This window comes from Nipponia nippon, unplaced genomic scaffold, assembly GCF_047370975.1.
Source record: "Nipponia nippon isolate SJK-2023a ecotype South Korea unplaced genomic scaffold, ASM4737097v1 scaffold_18, whole genome shotgun sequence".
Classification (NCBI taxonomy): Eukaryota; Metazoa; Chordata; class Aves; order Pelecaniformes; family Threskiornithidae; genus Nipponia; species Nipponia nippon.
In genome coordinates, this window is record NW_028262334.1 from 9447437 (window position 1) to 9470928 (window position 23492).

General features: G+C 43.2%; 1 protein-coding gene across 13 annotated transcripts in view; it reads left to right on the top strand.

Moving 5' to 3' along the window:
- The window catches only part of ARVCF (ARVCF delta catenin family member), a 287922-nt gene that overhangs the window by 211303 nt on the left and 53127 nt on the right, over positions 1-23492 (top strand). For all 13 annotated transcript variants that reach the window (XM_087754800.1, XM_087754809.1, XM_087754797.1 and 10 more), the window contains 3 exons: positions 5651-5834; positions 19960-20077; positions 21366-21537. In XM_087754800.1, the coding sequence (XP_087610926.1) occupies positions 5651-5834; positions 19960-20077; positions 21366-21537 (474 nt within the window). The remainder of the gene's footprint in view (positions 1-5650; positions 5835-19959; positions 20078-21365; positions 21538-23492) is intronic.

The following is a 23492-nucleotide window of genomic DNA, read 5'->3' on the forward strand; positions in this document are numbered from 1 at the left end:
TAAGCAAGTCTGTAGCTGTTTTCTTTCAGATAGCACTGGTTTTAGGAGAATTTGAAGAACTTCTCTGGGTTAATGTCATGTCTGTTTTACCAGATGTTCTTGATATATCTGCAAATGGCACTAAAATATGATGTCCCTCAAGGTAAGACAGATACATGAGGCGTGTAAAAATACCTTCAAAATTCAAGATCCGACCATAAAATAGATCACAGATCTCACTTTTCTTTCTTACTTTAAAGTGTGGGATTACAAGATGTCTCCCATCTGCTGCACTGAGAAAAGCTTGATTTAACTGTTGTCCATAAGTAAATCATGAGTAGAGTTGTGATGAGAGATATTCCACGAAATTCTTCCTTGCGTCCCTTTCTAGCATTGGAACTGTGCTACTGAACTTCCAGTGGATCATTTTCTTGAGAAACGGAGAGAAATGAGGATTAAGCTGATAAGGAATTAAATCAGTTCTGATTGGGAAAGCTGCAAAAGTTTTATCTTGAGTGATAAGGGTTTTTTGTGGAGCAAATGTTCCCATCAGATATGCAAGACCAAAATTCTATTACATTCTTTGAAAAGCAATCAGAAGTTGGTAGCTTTAATGAATAATTTTGTTCTTTGTGAGAACGTTGAAAGTAATTTTGTTGTTTGACGACATTGCACTGATTTTAAGTGGTGCAGAACGTGATTCTCCTGATGCTGTATGTTGCCAAACTGGTTTTAATTGAAAAATGATTGACCTTCAAAATGCTCTGCAGAGGAAATATTTTGATCTAATACTATACCAGAAACTTGCAGGTTGATCAGCTTGCTCAGAATTCACACCTCCTGGGCACGTCTGTGTGCTGAGATCCTGTCAGCCGATCAGACCCTAACTTCTCGTTGAAGTACCATGCTGTCTTGAATTTTCTGATTGCAGGTGAGCTTACTCCTTCTGTTTTCTAGTAGAAGGCTTGTCAGAAGGAGGTCTCTTTTCGTGGTGTATTCTGTGACACAGTAGTTCATGTTGAGGTTCTAAACTTGACCACTACTTAACTTGAAGCAGCACAGCTCCAGTCTGCAGGGCTTGGAACGATACAAACAGGTCTGTCGAACGAAGGCATACAGGCCCAACGTGCAACAAGAAGTCCTCGGTGAATATAATGCAGGGCGCTTTGTTTTCCCAAATGCTAAATGACGTAGTATGGACCATAGATACAGAATTAAACAGCTTCTTCGTCTAATTTCTTGGTGACGTTGCATTTTTGCAAGTAAGCAAGCACAGCAGGAAAAGATTTCCCTGGGATTTCCGAAGATAACAGCATGTATGTATTCTGCCACAATTTCTATAGAAATCTTTTCACAGCTCCGAGGAGGCGGAGATTTAGGAAATTACGGCTGTGGCCCTAATCACTTTTAATATTACATAAATCATATAGCTATGTTCATAGCTTATAGTAATTTTTAATATATCTTTACAATAATCAGTACTTTTGAGATAAAAACTTGTAGCTATTGTCCCTGCTTAATGTGCTGAAAGAGCAGAGGTAATGGTTGTAGTTAGAAATATATAAGTATACTACAAGTAGTATGTATGAATAAAATAAAGATTGATCATGATTGTGATCATCTCCTGAAAAGCAGTAGTTCATCTTCTTTCTCTAGTCCTAAAATTCATGCACTGTGGTCAAACAGGCCAATACTTGTAGTGAAAATGCACGGAAAATTTTGATAACTTCATTTCCCTTACGCTGCTGTGTTAGTGACTTGATTTCTCTTGAGTGCTATTCAGTTGAATTGATTAAATCTAGAGTTTTAAAAACTGTGTTTCCAGCTTGTTAGCTCATTGGTGTGTTATGCTAATAGAGACAGGGAATTATTTTTAAAGATGGATGTCAAATTTACAGGGATTTTAATTTTTTTTTAACTCAGATTTTCTCTCACACTGCTAAAACCTACAGTCTGATCTGAATTTGTTCACTTTTTTTTTTTTTAAGCTTCTGTGGCTGCCACTGTCAGTGTCTTTTCCATGGAATTTGTTTTCTTAAGAGCTGAAAGGATGCTGGATTTAGACCTCTTTGTTTCATAATTTTGAATAAGAAAAATGTACTGTCACTGTTTATTTTCTGTACGCCTTCTTATGGAATATTTTCCCAATGAAGTCAACCTTGAATCGGAATTTTTTCTCTGCCTTTGGAACCACAAGATTCCCTCATCACTGTTGGTGTTGGGCTACCCTTCTGTTAAGTGCTGCGCATTTTCCTTCGCTGAATGCTGGTCAACAGAGGGATTCTTCTGGTTTGCCTCGTGCAGCCATCAAGGAGAATATTATGAATTTAAGTGGTTTTGACAATTTTTAATGATTTGAGAGCTTTGTGCTATTTTTAAATAGAGAGAGAGAGAGAAAGACTGTCTTTTTTATTCTCAGTTTGTTGGTGTTTTCTATGAAACGTCTGAGAGATGGGAGGCAGATGAGAAATTGAGAAGGTTGTAAACTGTTGGGTTTTTTCTTCAAAGAGGACGGAGGAGAGGCATTCTCTTTAACTGCAGTCCCTCTTGTCTGGTAGCCACTCAACGAGACTGACAGTCAACATGTGTTTCCCCTAAGTGGTTTATTGCATAAATTGCATTCAGCCTCTTAATAAAAATCCTGGAAGAGTAGGTACAAGTGACCCTTTTGTAGGAGCAGGTAGTTCTCTTGGTCTGGATGGCGTTACTACCATCAGCGAAGCTGGCTCGTGTGTGGTAGATTGGCAGGTTTGTGCTGTTTCCAGTGTTGCCATCCAGTTAGAATAGTATTGAATCCCAGTTGCATTTACTCTCTTGAAATAATTACTGGTGCATGAGAAGAGGGAGTTTGGAGATGATGATTTTATTTTACAGATTGGGGTTGAAGGTATTGATATCTAGACACAAATCTCTAAGTCTTAAAACAAGCAAAAGAAAAACTTTTGTACAATCCTGTAATATTAGAGCTCTGGGAAATTTTATAGGGATTTTTGGCTTCTTAAGTACATGTCTGCCTGATTCTTCTTAAGCAGTGAAATTTGCCTTTGTAGTTTCACACTACAGATAACGCGTTATGCCACTCCTCCGGGAAAGAGGAAAAGGCAGAATCTCATTCCAGGTGCAAAAGAAGTATGTGCATTTAAGGACGGAGCTCTTAAATATGAAGGCCTGTCAGATTTTAAAACTTAGCTCTTCACATGCAGATGATTTTAAATCTCCACATCGTTTCCAGTTGCAGTGTTTTGCAGTTTCAAAAGAACAGAAACGCAGGATCCTTACGAACGCTGTACTAGGTTCCTCGGTTGATGCCATCTTTTCCTGATGTTGGGGTTTTGACCCCTGCAAATGCCAGATGCTCACTTAGGTTCCCGTGAGGGAACCCTGGCACAGCCCTCCAGAACCAGGGTATTCTGCACCCACTGTTCACAGTTCGAATCTGGGTTTGCTTCAGAGATGATTGCCCTGTATAATTTCCTGGGATTTGTCCGTCTAGTTCAGTGCTGGATGTTCTGATTTTGCATTTGGATTTTGAAGTACTGAGCCAGCAATGCATTTAGGGATTTAATTGCAATTATTATTTCTATATCAGTGAGTCTGATGTGCTTAAGGAATTGGTGCACAATAACTGAAGAAAGACTGTCCAGTGAAGTATTTAAAATTAATTGGGTAGCTTATATGTCAGTTTTCAGTCGTCTTATAAATATTGACCTGTGTTTGTTTTCTGTATGATGTATATTTTTGAGCCAATTTGTTATGAAAAGTAAAGGCTTTTTTTCCATTTAAAAAATGGGGCCAATTAGCATTTTCTGCTTGGTTTGTTTTTTTTTTTTTTATCGTCCATTGTGCTTGGTGTTTTGCAATGACAACGGGTGATTTATTGTAATGGGTACAGAGAGAAAATTAATTCCTATTTCACCTATACAGTCTTGTTTGAAAGCTAAAAAAGTAGGTTATGAAAATCTTATACAGTGTGTTGTCTATGAATCACAAGGGAATTAGGCCAAAAAAGCAATATTTCTGTATAGCTTTAGAATAAGACTGAAAGAAACATTATGGTGTTCATTCTGTTGTTTCTTTATTAATTAATATGGTCTTCTAAGTCGGAACAGATGCCTGGATTTTGTAAAGATGACTTTGAATAGGAGACACCATAGCATTTGACTTCGAAGGCTCTGCTAATCATCAGCCTTTGAGGTTGTCACATAAGTGCCAGTCACTACTGCGATGGAGATAAAATTCCCGTCGTGGCCCTGTACGGATAACGCTCTGATATTACAGTGGGATGGTTGGCTGGCGACGCCTGCGGCAGCGGCAGCCTGGGTGTGAAGGCGAGGTCCCGGGAGCTGGCTACCTTCGCTCCCCGGGAGGGAGGCGCCGCGGCCCCGGCGGCTCTCCGGCGCGCTGGAGCGTTGCGCTGCCGTGCGCTGCCCGGTGCCTGGCAGCGCCAGCAAGCCCGTGCGTGTCTGAGACCGGGTGACAAAAGTAGTAGATCCAAAATCTTTTTCCAGTCATTTTTAAAGTTTGAAAGTTGTAGGTTTTAAAACTTGAAAAGGGACCGAAACAAAAGGTTGCACCTTTGTTGTTCTTCTGTGTTTTGCTTTAGACGTGTATACTAAGAGGTGAGTATCTACAGTGTGCGCTGTAATATGCACAAAATGACAGTTGTAGGAAGACAGGGAGCCTCGGGTTAATATCGTATCCGCTCTAGGAAGGATCTCCTGTGTGTTCTGGGGAATCTCGCTTTTCCATTCGGCCTCTCGGAAATTTTGCTCATCTTCACGCTTTTCCTTGGAGATCAAAAGTGTGCATCTGGCTCCCTCCAAGTGCTGTTACTGACAGTCCTCAGGGGTTACCAGGCTGGGCCTGTGCAGAAATTGTCTCTGAAGTGAATGTCCTTTTTAGTCCTAACCTAATGAGCAATAACCATCAGGACACTGAGACAGGTCTGCTGGGAAGTTGTATCGCTTATCTAAGATGGGATATTTTTACAGTTGTAAGGCTGTTCTTCTCTTATGTTGTTTTGATGTTTGACTTCCGTCTACTTTTGCTCATAATTGAGGTAAAAATGGAAAGACAGAGGAATTTTGGCTCTCAGCTTCTTCAAGGAACAATATGCTTGGGGCACCAGGTGATTTGAACGCAGATAGTGCCTGTGACGGGAAAATGTGGGAGTAAATCATAGAGAGGAGTCTTGAATGAAATATTGTCTTGTGCAGAGGATAAGCATAAGATCAATGATCCTCCATAAATTCATCCCTGTTTCTGAGATTTGCTCAATATACTTGTCTGCTGCACTGGATGAATTTTTACTTTTTGAGGCATAGCTAGATTTAAAAGTGTAACAAAATTTGTATATAGCAGCAAAATCCTATTAATCTCCAATACAACACCACATTTATGTACTCTGCTGTAGGACTTGATGACTTCAGCAACATCCATGTCTTGACAGAAGTGCTTCCATGCTTTTGGAAATGCTTCTGTTGCAGCGACCGTGGGCTTTTCCCTAAGCTATGTGCTAGTCTGGTGTCTCATCAGGTGGTTTCGCCTTTTCGTTTAGTTTTATGATTTAACCTTCTAGTGATTCTCTGTTAATCTAGTGATTCTATTTAATCTAGAGATTTTAAATAGTTATTAGTCTCTTGTTATTTAATAATGACTGTTTCTTCTGCAGGCACCCTGTGGAACTTGTCCTCCTATGAGCCCCTGAAGATGGTCATCATCAACCATGGTCTGCAGACGCTTACCAATGAGGTGATCATACCCCATTCAGGCTGGGAGAGTGAGCCGAATGAGGACTCGAAGCCTCGCGACGCTGAGTGGACAACTGTCTTCAAGAACACTTCTGGTTGCTTACGGTAAGGCCGAACTGTGGAGTATTAATCTGTTCACCACGCCCTGTGTTTAGGATTTTGTTAAAATTATTTTGATTTCAAATAAAGTATCACATATCTTTCATTTTTGCAGAGATCCCCATTCCAGTGCCCACAATAGCAATGCTTGGAGGTATTTGCCTGCCACAGACTCCCTGGTTGCGGGCTGCCAATGTAGGTCTGGCCGGTGGGGTCGGTGTGAGGAGTAGGTCGTTTATCCGGGTTAGGGGGAGTGGACCTATATAGGGAGGTGCGTAAGACAATGGAGAGTGACCCCCGTAAGGTTAACGGCCAAGCGAAGTACAGAAAAAGCATTTTGCAATGCGAACTGTGCCATGTGTACTGAGAATCACACTTTCAGTTGTCGATTGTGCTGCGATCAGTGGGCTGTTTCTACAGATTTTTAGTACCTTCTCTGCTTCCCTTGATGATGCTGTTTTTATTTATTCAAAAAGTGTGTTTTCAAACAACTCCCTTCATGGTTTTAGGCTTTCCCCTACCAAAAGGCATTTTTTTGCATATGCTGGGGAACTGGTTTCCGCTGAGCATGAAACACGGATCCAGTTTAGCCAGAAACTCTTTTGTGGACACGCTCCTATTTTAAGCTAAAGTGACTAAGGACCTGTGGGAAATTAGTTAAGAACCTGAACTACTGACCATTGAAGAACCTATTTCTAACATTCCTTGCAAAGGAGCCTTTTCTGGTTAGAAATGTATTTGCATTTCTGAGAGCACGGTGAGAGCAGGACAGTACATGCTAGAAGGTGGGGTCAGGAGTCCTAATGCAGTCTGAAAAACCTGAAGAACCAATGTTCCCTAAATACAGAGTCTTTCATTTTGCTTTTCTTTGAGATAAAATAGTGGAAATGCCCTGTTAAATTCTTCACTTTTATGATGAAGTCAATTAGTTTGAACAAAACTAATAAAGATTTGGCATTGTACTTTCTGTTGCTCTGAAGTGTACTTCTGTCAGATTTCTACTGATTAATGCATCTTCAGAAGTTGGTTCATTTCCGTTTCTTGGGCTTGTGGTCTCTACATTGCAATAACTATTCCCCTGAGTAGCTTCACAAATGAAGAAAGTAATGAAGAGTCTTCTGAAAGGGCCCATTACTGAAATTATTTGCAGTCCCACTGGAAACTAAGGTCCTTTAAGTAGGTTCCAGACATCATAGGTTTTTACTTACTAGTGTCTCGTTTTCTAATGGTGTTCTGCAAGAGGAAATGAGTCATGGTGGGGGATAACAGGATTATCTGAATGAACATGAGATTCTCCAGTAAGCATAGACAATAAATCGATCATTAGTAGACTAACCTAATCCACATCATAAGTTTTTATTAGTATGTGCAGTGCCCTGATCCACTTGAGCTTCTACATTCCAGGATAGCTTTGGGAGTTTTTTTGTTGGTTGGTTGGGGTTTGGTTTGGTTTTTATTTTACAGTAGGGTGCTGGTTTTACAGGGCATGCAAAAGCTTGTGCCACTTTGGACCTTTCATATTCTTAAAGGCTAATGAAGAGGGATGTGGAGCATAGTGGTACTGGGATATGTCAGAGAATTTGAACTTTTGGTAATTAAAAGTGGTCCTGATGCAGCTGAAGTGCAGCCAGTGAATGGTGACTGCTTCTGTTGTTGAGGGGGGAAATGTAGTTCAGTCCTTTCATCCGTAGCCTCTGCTGTCGGAGTCGTGGGACTGTGGGCTTCCTTGTGGGCAACCTGACGCTTCGGTCAGATTGGGGCAAGGTGATTCTGTGCTTGGAAGTAGTGGCGTAAGGTAAATGGAGGAGTGATGGCAGGTTAGCAGGGAAAGGCGATCTGCAAAAGGTAGTTTGTTAACATCTCTTTGCTGTGCCGTGGAGAGCAACCTCTTGCACAGGAGGAGGGAGAGCTGTCTTGCTGCCTCCTTACTTCTTGCAGTGAGATAAAGTGAGACCAGGACAACACAGAGCCAGGAGCAGGTGAGATACGAGCTGTCCTTCAGTTGAGCAGACTTCTTGTTACGATGTCGGTGGTATTACACACCTTTTGTAGAGCGCTTCCAGATCTAGGGATAAAAATGGACATATCAAAAGTAATTATCATTACCACTGTTGGAAATAATTCTGCATTGTTTTGTTGAAATCCTCTGCAGCTCATCCTTAAAAGCGCCAGCAAGATAAGATAGTTAACGCCAGCAGAGAATAAATTGTTGCAGCCATCTGTCTGACAGACGTCAGTGTTTAAAAACCCCTTTGCCTACTCTTCTCTTGTTGACACAGTAGCTGGTCCTAGAAATGCAGTTTTCTGTGAATGGAGCTTATTGCAGATGACAAACTGTTTACCAATTTGGTATTTAATTGGGAGGTTAGTCCTCTTGACGGCGTGCCAGCCTCCTTTGTGCCTCTTGGAAGTGAGCCTCAGGTGTGCACTGCGTTGTCTTCCAAAACAGCCGAGAGAAGCTTTGAACTTCTGAGGTTTCAATGTCCTTGCAGTTTAGATATTCAAGCAGAAGACAGGCATTACGCGTGCAGGACGGCAGTCATTTCAGTATCGTTTTTTCAGTTAATGAAGTTTATCAACAGACGTGGGTGAGTTTGAAACAAACTCAGGGATTCACAGCATGAACTGTCAGTTAATTATTTGTGCTTTTTCTTTTAACACTGCTTTCTGATCTTTACTTTGTTCTTAATGTAGGTCTCTCTTTTGATAATGTGGAGCCTTGGAAACACTTATTTCAAAATAATTGAAAACAAGTAATTAAAAAAAAAACAAACAAAACAACCAACACTTATTTGCCTTTACCTCTTCTTAAAATCCCAATCCATCCCATTTTCCTTTCCAGTCCTATCCTGTCTCCAGTACTTTTTTTTTCCTGTGTAATTCATTAGTCTCTCTCCCTCCTCACTTGCCGAGTTCAGGTGCTTGTGTATGGCCAGGTCCGAGCAGGGCAGGGTGCACTGTATCCTACGGAGTCAACTCGGATGGCTTGTGCCACAGGGTGGATTCACGCGCAGGGAGCAGAGTGCTGCGGGCGTGTGGGATGGAAGGGTGCTTTAGCAGAGGGGTCAGTGACTGGGGCCAGTGTCTTAGCAGACCTTTGTACCTGCACCGGAGTTGCTTTACCTGGGAATTAACTTTGCAAGGTAAGAGCCATGATCCATGCCCTCTTTTGCCTCTTACCCAAAGCTAAGGTAGCTGACTGGTGTTGTATAGCCCTGATTTCTGCCTGCTTTCTAAAGTAACAAAAATCCGTACGTGTTGCTTGACGTTGATTTTAGCCTGTGGCCAAGGGACTTGCACTGAGGGATGGGTCTGTCTGAGCTGCTGTTTGAGAAAGCCTTGTGCGTGATACTGAGTAATGTTGGGCCTGGTGGTTTACAAGCTGGAAATCAGAGAAACTGTGCGAAGTTTGTTATCGTCAAGAATGCCGTTCAAATACTCTCTTTTGCCATCTGTTAAATAACTCTGGGATTACCCATGAGACTTAGTGATGCCCACCCCAAACTACCATAGCTAACTGACAGTGTGTACCTAGCCAGTAAGAATCAAGGGAAAAAAGGGCAACTGGTTAAGGTTTATATTGACTTTGGAGCCCAGTGTTTATTTTTAAGGGCTCCTCCTGAAGTCAAGCCTTCTCCCGTGACTGTGGCCATCGTAGGGATCTTTTGAATCCTGATATCATCTGGAACATGACGGGTGGGTTCGTGTGCCTTGCCACTCTCGACTTGCCAGAAACTCTCTTCAAACAGATGTTTTGGGAATCCTGTATTCCCCTTTGCCAAATAAAGACTTGGCAGCACAGCCAATTTGCAGACTATGATCTGGTAATGAAATTTATTGCATGCTTTTTCTGTAATCTTTACCAAGAAAGACTGAAGTTTTCAGTAACTAGTGCAGGTGATGATAATTTTGTCTCCATTCTTGTCCTGAGATCAGGAAAAAGGTGTTTCCTCTTCCATTGCTGTATTTTGTTTATAGGGGCAGACCCAATATGATGAATGAATCTGCAATGTCTGTAATAATTTCACTACTTAAAATGATCATGAGCCTTGTGACAGATGCTACTATGGGTGTAATTTTATAAAATAGAGGTATTCTTATATTCTGTTGAACCTGTTGAGAGAAACAGGTATGGTGGAAATCTGGAAAGGAACAGTAAAAAACGAAGCAAAGATTGATTTATTGAAATTAAGTGGATTTTTGGTTATGGAAAAGTAGGTCTGGGGAAGGAGTAAGGATGACATTTGCTAGGAGAATCATTAAATATGCACAGATGTTCCTTTATTTCATTTGGAGTACAAGTTTCATGTCTTCATATTCTATTTTATTCTTTTAGGAGTGTGGAGAATGTCTCCTCTAGTTACTGTCTGTCTTTTTCTTTAAACCCCTCTATCCCTACTGGGATTTGCAATCCAGAAGCATTTGTTTTTAAATTGTACTCTCCTCCGGTTCAAATAACGTCATGATTTGGTGCATCTTAACAAGGCCATTTCGTGATCTTTCCTACAACTTTGACCAAGACATGATGGTGCTTTAGGAGAGGAGTACCGGTGGAATTGCCTGCGGGACTGATGGAGCTAAGGCTGGCTGACGTGCACCCAGGCAGTGCCGGAGACCTTCGCTCTGTCTCCGGGTTTCTCCCAAGGCGCTTCCCTGCTGTGGGGGGGCCGTGCCGCTCGACGGGGGGAGCGCGCCGCCACAGCTGCGTTATCGTGCTTGTTTTCTGTGCAGATATCCACCGTGATTCCTAGTTCTCTGGAAGCAGCAAGGATTTTAATGGTTTAAAAATGAAATTCATTCTGGGCTTAATTGATGTTTTCTGCCTAATTACTTTTAATTCTCCCTTGGATTTCTTCACTTCTAAAAGGACAGAGTAGAACTTAGTTACTAAATTGCCAACTTTCTAGCCTGATTCCTGTGCTAAACTGACCTGCTGTCAACGAATGTTAAATGAATTAATTTGCATAGCAAACAGATGCAAAGTGCTCCTTTTTCCAGGGTACCATCTGTAGTTGCCGCATTTCTTGTCAATTCTCCAAGTACACAGAAATTCGCATTCACAAATAGCCTCAGGGTTCAGAGACCTGGCCCTGGGTGTACGAACACAAACAAACTGCACCCACTTGACTTCCACTGAAAACATGCATTCTTCACATTGAAATTGCACGTAACAGCTTGTCCAACATCAGCTCCTGAGAAGAGACGGGACAACCTGGCGGCCCGAGCTGTAACTCTTGAGAAGTACGGATTTAATTGCTGTTCTGCTACTATTCTGGCATAATCACAGGCGAGATTAATGGCATAAACCTTTTGGTGGTCTAATTTTTAATAGCCCTGTCTCCTTCTGGGTTTGGTGAGATTCGGGCTCCTAGGTGCCTGAGTGGATCTGGACTTCGGTCACTGATCTTCACTTCCCTGTCTGCAGCGTGGGACCGGCACCTCTGTCCTTGCCTTCCCCCGAAGCTGGCAAATACCAGTAGTTCAGGGGTTGCGAAGTGATTGGTCCTAGCGACAACAACTGGGAATAAGCACCTCCTGGTGATAGAAAGTAAGAGTTTGGTCCAATGGAGTCAAAACCTAAGAGTTCTGGTAAGCGTGAGATACGATGTTTGAAGACATGAGACAAGGACTCGGTAGATTCAGAGCCGAAAACATACTCCACCAGGATGAGAAATGATGTATAAGTATCTGCAGGCTCCTGTTACTTTTGTGTACTTCAGAGGAAAGAGGACTGCAGGAGCTTGATGGTAAATCATTAATACTTGGGATGTGCTAAATAGAGTTTTTGTATGAGAATGTTTTAAGCCTTTTTCTGAGGAGGACAGAATATTAAGGTACTTGCATGTACATCTTGTCCTGCTGATGTAACTTGCACTGCTTCAGTCATATGTAACACTGCTTAATGGTAATGAACCCGTTCCTCGAGTCCTAACGTCTTTATATACTTGTGAATATACGTATGCATGCATGCAAACACCTACAGCACGCGCTGTTTGTAGCAGGCGTATGTGCGTCTTTGAGGTACATGGAGGTGAAGGTTTGTCAAATAAAATCTGTGGTCTTGTTTTGGCAGAAAAGTTCTCTCTCTGCGCCTTGGAAAGGATTACATGAGTGTGTCCATTTTTTCTTCCCATCTCTGCATGCTGAATTTGAGGAAGGAAAGGAAGATAGGCTGTCAAAGCCAGGTGCTTATGCCCTCCTTTCTTATTAATGATTAATGTATGGCTTTTCTCTGAAGAAAAGTGCTTGGGAATTAGAGCTTTTGAAGTGAATTATCTTCAAGCTCTATCCATCTTTAAATCCTGCAGGCATGATACTAGTATGTGGTGACAGTCGCATACTGTTTGTGCTGCCTGCACTCTCCTGCACCCGAGGCAGCCTTCATCCCCAAGCGACTGGAGCACGAAGGCGCGTCGGTGCGGCCCTTTCGCCGGGAGGAGCGGGGCGCAGGAGGCGAGGCTCAGGTGATGCTGCTACAGCGCTGCCAGCCGAGCTGCCCTTAGCGGCAGGGGAGCTTTGCTTGCTGAAGCATGGCAGGACAGCGAAGATAGGTAAATGTGAGGTTTCAGGTGCTGGCTTTTATTTTCTCTTTTTTATCAGCAGCGAGTTAGTAATTGAGCTTCACGAGTCTAGCGTTAGTACAGAGCCCTCCTTGCGGCAGCTACATTTCCCCCCACTCCAAGAAGGATTCTTTGACAAAGTCGTTCGGTTGACTTTTCCTCTCAGTCGGTGTGCTCCCCTGTCATGGTTCAAGTAGTCCGTTTGTATGCTTTCGCAGGGCGGTGGTTTAATGCAGGAGGCCTGGACAGCACCGCTCTCAAAGCTCAGCACTTCCCCGTCCCACCCGAGGGGACGAGGGCAGGTGCTGCCCCATCTCTGCCCCCCGCCCGCTGTGCTGGGGCGCCGGTGCGCTCGTATCGTGTCCGTGCTGGCTTCGGCCTTTGGGAGATGCCGCTCCAGAAACTGGAGCGAACGATGCTGTCAGTGTTTTGTTGTGCGACAGGTACTCTGGAACTGGACTTTCAGCGGAGGAATAGTTTCAGAAGGAGATAAAAACTGAACAGAAATTTGCTTGTGAATCTTCACGTCGGAGGCATCAAGCAGCTCGGAAAAGGGGAGCAGCTTATCTGCCCAACCCAGACTGGAAAAAAACCAACTCAAATTAAAAACCTGCACAATAGAGAGGAGTGAGCGAAGGCAGTTTCTTAATTAGCTTACTGATACTGTGCAGGATCACAGCATATGGCTGTCCTGGGGCTTATACGATGAGCAGAGCGTTTAATTCGTGCTAGTAAGGAGCTGTTAGGGTTCCTCCTGACAGTTCCTGATGTTTAGCTTGTAATATAAATAAATTATGCATAGATTTTAGCAGCAGAGACATAACCTAGTTACATGCAACCTTAATGCTTTACAATCAAATCTGAAGTATAAATTTGAAGTTGTGCACTTGCTTATTGCCTTCTGTCATTCCTTAGGAATGAATCTAGGTCCCTTCTCCCTTGGCTGTCAGTGAAGGGAATCTACAAAAACGTCTGTCACTGTGGTGGGATGAAGAGCAAGACTGAAGCAAAGCTCACTGCAGTCACCGTAATGGACGTAGTTTGCTTTGGAAAGCATGTGAGCCGTGATCCTTTATTAGATAAATACTGCCTCGCTTTTGTATTTTTGGGATTTCTTTTCACATTGCAATAACCCTGTGTGATAAAGCACGCAGAGCCCCTTAGCCTTTCCTTCAAGCAGAGACTGGAATAATTTGAAAGCTAAGTAGCTGCTGGGCATCATGGAATTATTGTGTAGTGCGTTTCTGCATCGTTTTGCATTCCAGGGGAGCAACCTAAGGCCCTCCAAGTAGGTCATGCAGGAGGTAAGCAGTCAGTGTTTTACAGAAAAGGCATTACACAGTGTTTTGGATCTAGGAAGCCACATGGCAAAGGATGGACTTGACATCTGTACCTTGTTACCTGTACTGCTGGCTGCTGAGCCCATGCTTATTGCAGGGAGCTCTTACAGACAGCGCTGACATGAATGAGACACCCGACAGTGGGCTTTGTAGATCTTTTGCTCTATGCCAGTGTCGCTGGAGCACAGACTAAGCTTGGAAAGTCCTTTTTCAGGGGTGGCTTTTGGTATGTCCTCTTTTGAGCATTTGACCAACTAAACAAACCCAATACCTTTATTCAGATAGCTGGAAGGGTTTTACAGGCAAGGCAACCGGGGCTGCTCCGCTGCTTCTCTCTTGGGGTCTAGCTGGTCAGCGGGTGCTGAAGCGGAGCAGAAGCCTCCGGTGGGATCTCCTGCCCCGATCCGACACGCCTTTTCTCAGTTGAACGGCTGCTCCCTACCTAACATCCCCATCAGTAGAGCTCCCCTGTCTTTCTGCTCATTTCATTTGGACTTTGGCTTCTTGCTGTTTTCTTTGCCATGTTCTCTGCTTGATTTCTGATTCAGCTGCCTGTTGCCAAACTCCACGGTGTTGTACAGGGCCCTCTGACCAGTGCTGCTTGGATCAGGCTATCTTTGTGTCACAGGCAGCTTCTTTCTTTTTCTCTCTTCTTTTCAGAACAATGAACTTAATACCAATTAAACTTTCTGGTATTTCATGTGAACTGAAGTATGGAATTCATTCCATTTCTGCATGAAATGATGGAGTGATTTTAAAATGTTGTACATTCCTCCTCTGGGACATTCAGTACCTAGAAATACACTCGGAAATAGAGTACGTTTACTGCACCTATTATTTATCAATCTGCTTTGGCTAACATCCAAATAAAAAATTATTAATAGAGAAGCAAAGTGTGGGTGTGGAAGGATGTTTTTATAGCAAGGGTTCTGGCTGTCAGAGTAGGCGGATAGAACAACTAATATATTTAAATTAGACTTGAGAGAACCTTGTAGTTTTTGTTATCAGCTGAAGTATGTAAAACTCCGCGTCCGGACAGCGAGGCCCTGGGGATGGCGTGAGTCAGGGCTCGCGAGGTGTGTGCAGTGCCCGTCGGCTCCACCTCGGCACCGCCGAACTCGGCCCGCTTGTGCGTGCCGCTGGCTCGGCACGCTGGGAAACGCCGGTCATTTGTAGCTCTGGCTTGTACCGATCACAGGTATCCTTACCCTCTTCAGCAGTGCTGAGGCAGACTGGACAGCAGCCAGTGTTACTTTCTAGCCTGGCAATACAAAAATAGCTATTAGAAGGTTGTTTACAATAGTAAAAAGTAGGATTCGTTTGGGCCATCAGCTCCTCACTGCCTCAGCTTCAGGTCTCATCCATGCTTCCTCCAGAGAAAGGGGGAAATGTTACTAAGAGATCTTAAAAACTTCCAGTTCAGCTTTCTATTTATATCAGAAACAAAGTCCCCAACCTGTTGTCTTTGTCCCCAGCTGGGTCTCTGAACAAAGTGCTTTTTACACCTGCTGAACTGAAGCGGGATGGTAGGTGTTCACCAGCGCGCTGACCTCGGCTTCCAGCTTCCCCTGCAGCGCCGCGGGATAACAACTGCTGGCCCTTTGCGGCTGGGGCAGACACAGCAACAGTCTTGGAAATACGAGTTTTAATGTGCGGAGAAAATACGTGTCTCTCTGATGCGCGTATTTTCAAGTTTCTCTTTATCGTTAAAAAAAAAAAACAACCCAGCAGCTCTCCATGTCTCCACGCAATCTTTCAGATTGTTAGGGAGAGCGCGGTGGGGGCATTGCTACGTGATTTGCATTGAAACAGTGCAAATTAAGTGCCGTGCATTTAATTGCTTTTAAATCTTTTCTCTTGAGGATAATTTTGGTGTGTGGCACAGACAGTGGTAATAGCTCACCTATCCTAGAGGTGATGAATACCAACTCTGTTCTGCAGATGTAAATGTAACTTTCAGACTTGCATCTCATTAAGACTATTTGGTGATAATGATAACCCTATCTAAAGCATGAGCAGATTTCTCAGCACATTCCCCGCCATTTTCTGAACTCTTTTAATACCAACAGACTGGATTCCTAGCCTGATGTGTTTCTATGCTGGTAGGTATTTACTTTTATTTAACATTTACTTAGTGCTCCTCTGTTTTGTTTTCCCAGGGAAAGCATATATTTGAACATCCTTATAAATCCCCTTTCACCAGTCCTGTCTACAGGCTGGACTCCAAAAATTTGAGGGAGAATCCAGATCGGTTTTTCCAGCTAAAGGCTGGGGATTTAAAATCTCTGGAATGAGATTTGTGCTTTACTGTTTTACAAAAAAATCAGTCATACAGTTGGTTTCCTTCCTATGTCCTTGGAGTAACATGGACAGTAATTCCATGTCTTGCTCCTAGAACTGCTCTTTTAAGTGTGTTGTATATATTTACGTTAAGCACAGTGTGAAGCTTTCTATTACCCTTTGCAGTGTGATGTGAGAAAGATACTATTGTTGGTTTTAAAATACGTTTTTCATTTAATGGACTCTTGGAAAAGTATTGAAGAACAGGGGAAGCCAGGGAAAGCAGCAGAGGCCTCTCAGGGGGTGAGGAGACAAGGCAAGCGAAGCAGGCTGCCCAGGACCCCGGAGATGAACGGCAGGTATTACTTGTCCCTGTGTGTGTAAAAGCAGTTCGGGAAGTTCCTCCTCCCCATTCCCACCCATTTGAACAGGCAGTCAACTTTATTTTCATTTATAACAGGATTTTGCCTATCATCAGTGCCTCAGAAGCCCCACAGAGTTTGTGGTTCAAGTTGTTCAAACTTAAAAAGTATTTTTGACTTCATCTGTAGAGGTTCTTTATATTAAACTGCCCCAGCAAGCAAGTCGCTGAGAAAATGTGTTTAATTCCAAAATCTTTGGGCCGTTCCAGTTGTTGCATGGCAGCCTAGCTCCTAAGTAACGGAGCTAACAAGCAGCTCGGCTAGGGTTTTGGCTTCCAATTTTTCTATTCGGTGCCTTGTATCAAACATTCCATCCACTGAAGAATTAATTTTCTTCTGATACAAAATGATGCTTGTCTGATGTGTAGAAAAGTTCAGTGAAAAGCAAAGCTCCCTGCTTTGTCCCAGCCTGGATGCCAGTGCTGGGTGTCTCTGTTGCGTGAGTTCGGGAAGCTTCTGCCCCGGGCGAGGCCACGTTCCTTCTGCGCGGCGTCGCCCTGCGCGAGGCCTGCGGATGGATCCTCTGCTAACATCTGCTGGAGTCCGTCGCCGATTTGTTGATGTTCATCACTCTTGAAAGAAGGGGGTTTAGAAACTTGGCTTTGCACGTTTCCTTTGGAACATGATTTAGTTATGTCTTTCCTTCTATAACGTGTAATAGATCTGTAAGATGCATCGACAGCAATTCCAGTGCAGATGTGAAACTGGAAGAGATTTTTCCTGACTCTAGTCAGCGGAGCGTGATATCAGGTTGGCTGTTCCCTTGCAGTTTCTGTCCTTTTTATGACCAACACTAGCTCTCCTGTAGCACGGAGACAAAAGTGATTACACGGACAGTCCCTCCTGAAGACCCAAGATGTGAATTTGACTGATGACTACCAGGTGATGTTTTTCAAGGAGGCAGATAGTATAGAGTCTTAACACCCCAAGGCAGAAATGCAGCCTGGCATTCTCCTGGCTTGCAGGAGCTTTTGAAGGTTGCTCTGGGTGACGGAAGGGAAGCCTGGGAGCACTTCTCCTGGGGTTGCCAGATGAGAACTTTCTCAAGGCGTACTGTCTTCATTTTCACCGTGCCTGCCTTTGCTTAGCGCGCAGGGATGTTTGGCGGACTTGTGTATGTATCTGAAATGCAAATATTCCCATGGGAACTGGGAGATTTTCACTGCCTTTTGCAGTGTTGGAGCAGCAGAAAGAGCAGACTGCGAAGCAGGTGCTGATCTCCCGGGGCTTAGTCTTTCAGATCTGTGTTGCCTAGGCTCCTGTGGAGAAGAATGTGAGCCGAGCTCTCCAGAAGGGCCTGGGTTATAGTTACAGACAGGAAAGTGGGTTTTGTTGTTCCGTGTTAGATAAATCCCATGGGCTGCAGGAATCTCATTACCCAAGGAGGGAGGACTAGCAGAATCCCAAGAGTGCTGGGGAGATGTTTCTGCATGAGATGCTCATAAGGATACATTTTCTGATGTGTTAGTTACAACATTAAAACTGCAAAGTTTGATGTCCGGATAACTTATTCGTAGTATTAATTAGCTGTTAATTTGATCCTGCAGAGTTTTCATGCTTATTTATGTGTGATATATGTGGGAATTTTTTCTTGAGGCATTCATTTTCCATACATTTTTCTATAGTTGAAGATACAGCAAGCCACGCTCCTACTGATGCACTTCTATAGTATCTTTTTCAATTATAACCTTATCAATGTCTACCTTGGTATTAATCCTAATACAGATCAAGACATAAGAAAGCAGGATACAAAATACTGCGATGCTGTCGATAACCAAAGCAGTAAAACAAATGTGCAGTAGCACAAAAGGACCATGGAAAAATCTCTTGTGGATGGGGCAAGAAAGGTGTGAAGGATTTTTTTTGCAAAATTTGATTTGTTTATTTTTTGAAGTCTGCAAGTGTTCCTTGTGTATTTTAGCTTTCTATTTCTAAGACTTAATGAGGGAATAAGAAATGTGATACACAGCTCCAGATAAGACCATTTTTAGTGCATTTCTGTCACCCTCAAGCTTAATAAGTAATGTTCCACTTTAATAGATGTGCTTGGAGGTGGAGCTGCTATCGTTTATTATTATAACTCCTGAAAGGTATCACAGGGAATTTGAATTCTAATTTCAGTTTCATAAAGCCTTTACATTAAAACTCACATTTGGGCTTTTGCTACAAAAGGATTAGTACAGCTGGAGATAGAAAAACAGCATGTAGAATTCCCTCTTCCATATATGCTGCGGAATCATATTTTAACATCCGCTTTACCTGCCTTCTGTCGGCCATTGCTAGAGGTGAGGCTGTGTGTTAGGATTTGGGGAAAGGAGTCATGTATCTGTGCATTTCATTTGTGTTCTTAATTGAAAGTTAATGTGCTGTTACAGCAACCAGCTCTCAATTAAGCGTCTTCAAATTTTGAGAGGTCTCTAAGAAAATGTGGGGTTTTTTTCTTAGGCATCCAATTAACAGACCAGCCTGCCTGGGTGATGGGGGACACGGGAGGGGACCATGATTGATTTGTTAATTACTTGGAGAGTGGCAGTCCCTCTAGTTAGTTAAAAAGAAAAATTGCCTGCACGATCCTGATAGCAGAAGGTAATCATTGTGTCCTGGGCTTTTCAGAGCTAACCTTACACGGGTTTGTAGAATTCGGAGGCCCTGAAAGCTGAAAGGTTGGCTGTGGTGGTGTCGAAGTTAGTGCATTTCAGCTCTGAGAAAACTTGCCATATAGGTTTTGCCAGCGAGCACTACTAAGAATCATTTTGTCACTTCATCCTCACCCCCAAAAAAGAAAAATAAATATTTTAAAAAAAGGAGAAGAAAAAAAAAAAAAAAGGAGCATTTGGAAAATTGACTTGAATTTTATTTATTTACTGGGTAATGGCAGGTTGATGCTTATGCAAGGCTGGGGCTTCAGTATGTAGTGTGGATGCTCACTGGACAAGAGAGACGAAGTTCATAGCTCCCTCTAACAATTTCTGCAGTCGTTCGTATGTGCAACTTCAACAGCTCCGAGTAGCCTTCCACTGCTCTGTCTCACGTCTTCTGCCTGTGCCATCCTCTTGTGCAGTGTTTCGAGAAATTTAAAGCCGCGTAACCATACTGACTGTCGTCTTTTACTTTCTAAATGTGACCGACCCAGGCTTTGTGCTGAATCTGCTGTACACAGTGTGAAAGGTGGGCTTTAAATGTCAAAACGTGGGATTTAAGCTGGGTGGCAGGAGCTTCCAGTTTGCGTATTGTTTGCTCTGAGGACTCCTGTCCAGTTTAAGGGCTATCACTGGCCTCGCCAGCAAGTCAGAAAAATGTGTTCGTAGGCAGCTCTGTGGCTGTGTTCCCCTTGTCGTTCAGATTCAGGGAGTTGCAGATGTGCGTTGCCCATATTTTACTGAGATTTAATAGGTTTGTCAGACGACTTTGCCTCCAAATTGTTCATCCAAGGTAATGAGTTCTTAATAATCGTAGTATAAATCGACGCACCTTCAACTTCATGGTGAAGGTTAGAGGGCTAAACTTTCTTTTAAATCTCTCCTGTTAGGAATGTGAGTTCAGATGGAGCAGAAGCACGCAGAAGATTACGGGAGTGTGATGGCTTGGTGGATGCCCTCCTTCACGCTCTACGGTCTGCAGTTGGCAAGAAGGATACAGACAATAAGGTGAACTTGAGTATTAAAACCTAATGGATGTTTCCATTAATTTAGGCTGAAGAGTTGCACTGGGATCTGACTTCTGTTTGCTAGTATCAGAAAGGGATTATGCTTGCCTCAGAAAATATAGTAATTATCTTCCTTCCATCTCTGTCGTGATATCCATGGTACTGCTGCTGGGGTATCAGCATGATGCTGCCGTTACCTTGCGTGGCTAATGAGGTGAGCAAAGGCGGGTGGCTGTGGTAGGTGGGGAGAGTAGTCCTTTATTATTGGCATTATGGCAGTGGCATTATTGCTGCTGTTCTGCATTACCTAATTGACATTTATAAGTGCAGTCTTCAAATCAGAATTGAGTCCCATTGCATTGTGGTTTGCACAACACCAGCAAAGGAGTCAGTTCCCATTTTAAAGACTTTATTCAGCACCGTTTCTAAAGACTGTAGTGGTTACACATTAAGATATGTCTTCAGACCTGCAGCACTTTCATTGTGGCTCTTTTTTAGGGGCAGATTTTGATTAATCTGTTTTTATCATCATCTCATCCTGTGGTGCTTAAAAGCATATTTATATGCATAGGGAATATCAGAAGTTTAACCTGTTTAAAAAAGAAAAAGCACGCTATTGCTTTATAACACCAATAAGGCTTGTAAAGCATTGTTATTTTATTCTTTTTGAGTCCCACAATGTGATGGACTGTACAAGGGAATTACAAAGCCCTGTCACTTAATCAGCTAATTTTGGAAGTGGATTTTGTGCCCACCTGGTGGTTTCCATTACAATCTATAGAGCATTGCTCTTGTCGGAACCTGATGTGCTATGGATTAGCTATTACTACGGGACAACGTGTGGTCTCATTGAAATCCTCACAAGGCCTAGGTTTTGACCCAGAGAAAATTTAATAAAAGGGGCCCCTTGGGAATTGTAAAGGTTGGAAGAATGAGAGAGAGGCTTATCTTAAAATAAGATCCTTACATGATCATTTTCCTCCATGTGTTTGATCTTTTGGTGAATTGTATTCTTTATGTAAGATCAGGTGGTATTTTTGATTAGAGAGTTTTCATTTTTAATGGGTACTATTTATGAAGCGCTTCACTTTTGGAAGAATAAAAATGGTTTTAGAACAAGAACGAACCTTAATTTAAGGGGTCTTGACTAAATCTTCCTCGAAAGCTACATTCTTTTCCTGGGGCAGGTGGGCTTTTTTTAAATTCCCCCAAACCCTCCACTCTATAATACAATGGTTTCCATATAAGAGGGTGCAAGACTTACTGTAACGTAAATTTCTCTGTAACAGTCTGTGGAGAACTGTGTGTGCATCATGCGGAACCTTTCCTATCATGTCCACAAAGAGGTCCCCGGAGCTGAAAAGTACCAAGAGCTAGATGCCAGTCAGACTACAAGCACGGGAGGCTCTCAGAAGAAGAAGAAAGATGATGCTGGTTGTTTTGGTGGGAAAAAAGCGAAAGGTATGTGTTGCAGCGAGCTCAGAACTGGGAACGGATTTGGGGGTAAATTTTGCTCTTGCAAGCACATTTATCACACGGGTTTAGAGCGATGCATTTTGTGGAGGTACGTGTTTGTAGTGTTGTGGCATGTGTTCATCTCCCTTGTTGCATTGCTACTAGATATTTGGGGATTTTGTTCACAATTCCTATAGTTTTCTCTGGCTTTAAATAGGAGTGGTGCATGACGCTCTGCTGTTGGGCGAAGGTGGATGTGCTCTGCCTCTCCCCTGCGTTGCTGTGTTCTTGCATCTGTCCAGTCTATGCTCAGTCCGCTTGCTTGGCTGCGCAGCATGTGTCGCGGCCGCTGGAAGCCAGGCAAGCATGCGTCCGTCCCCATGCATGGTAGTCCTGTCTGTACGCCTTCCGTGCCTCCAGTCTCTCGCATTTGAAAACAAACTAAAAGCCTACCCTCCCACTCGCAACCCAAACATACAACCTCCCAGTTCTGTCACTCTTTCAGTAATTTAAATTGCAAACATGATTTTGTAGCTTTTAATTGTCAGTCACTTTTAGACCTGTTCTCTCCTCTGGGGCATGAGTGTTGCAAATGAGTTTCGTTACAAGAGAGGATTAATAGTCTCAGTAACCCCCCTTCCATCTTCCCTTTAGAAAGAGACACTCAAATTATATCTGTTTACTTTGTTGTTTTAGAGAAATGACTGTTCTAGACTGAATTCAGAGGTAATTAACTCCATTTTCTGTCTAGGCTCCATTCTCCTCATTCATGTGTACTCACATCCTGGCTTACTATTTATAGCCGGGTCTAAGGAAGGTTTTGGTCCTGAAAACCTTGCATGGAATTGTTTGAACTTGACGGACTGTGTGCTGCTCTTCCTTTGATCTGACCTGTACGTGTTACTGAAACGTTACGTGTTTCCATATGTGTTAGGGAAGTCATCACAGTGTGAACTTGCTTTTGCAGACTAGTCTGTCATTGACTAGATTTAAACAGTGTTTAAAAACAAATAAAAAATTGATGGGAATCTTTTAATGACTGGGGGGAAAAACTGAAGAAAGAATTTTACCTGCCTGGCCAGCGTGTTCTCACAGCGAATGACTAAAACTTCAGCATGATATCCTTTGGAAACCTCGAACCTGTGCTGACCCGAGCCTGCTCCCCGCCACCTGCAGTCCCCGTTGTTCTGCTGCTAGGGAGCAACACAGTCAGTGAGAGCAATTTTGGACACGAAAGCTGTGAGCGTGCGCTGCGGGAGGAGGGGAGCTGATGGAGAACCGTCAGCGTCCTCTTGACGACGGTGCAGAGAGCGCTGGGGTGGCTGTCCTCTGTCAGGCGTCTGCCTCCCCTCTGGGGCCGGCCCCGACGCGCCTTCGTGTCCGCACGCCCCGATGGCTCCTGCTGATCAGCCAAAGCATCTGATCCTGTCTTTTTGGACAAATTGGGCTCAAAATCATCTGACGCTGAGGATGAACCCATGTTTCAGCGAGCAATGCAGGCGCTCGGTGACAGCTCGGGTTTGGCTCTGCATGTGCCGCAGGAAATGACCATTTCCAAAGTATATTTTAGCGGGTTTTTTGCCCCCTTTGCGGTGCTCTGTTTAAAGTGTGCTGCTCTCTAGAGGGAAATCAACCGGTAATAATGCTGAGCTCGCAGCTGGTAGTATGTAGATCAGAAGGATAGAGGGGGACAGGCAACTGTTGTGTTTAAAAAAAATTAAAATCCATTAATAAATGGGCTTTTAGAATCATAAAGAGAAACTTCCTTTTCTCACTGTTAAATTTATGTGAATACCTCGTTGAATCTGCCTTGATTTTCTCAGTCTAGGACTTCAAAAAAATAGATCAATTCTCTTCCCCCTTTTGTTCACTTAATCTTGCAGTGTTTCCATGTTTATTTTATTTTGTTTCATGGTCATTGATCATAGCATTTCCAACACCTCTGCAAAGGGCTACTCACC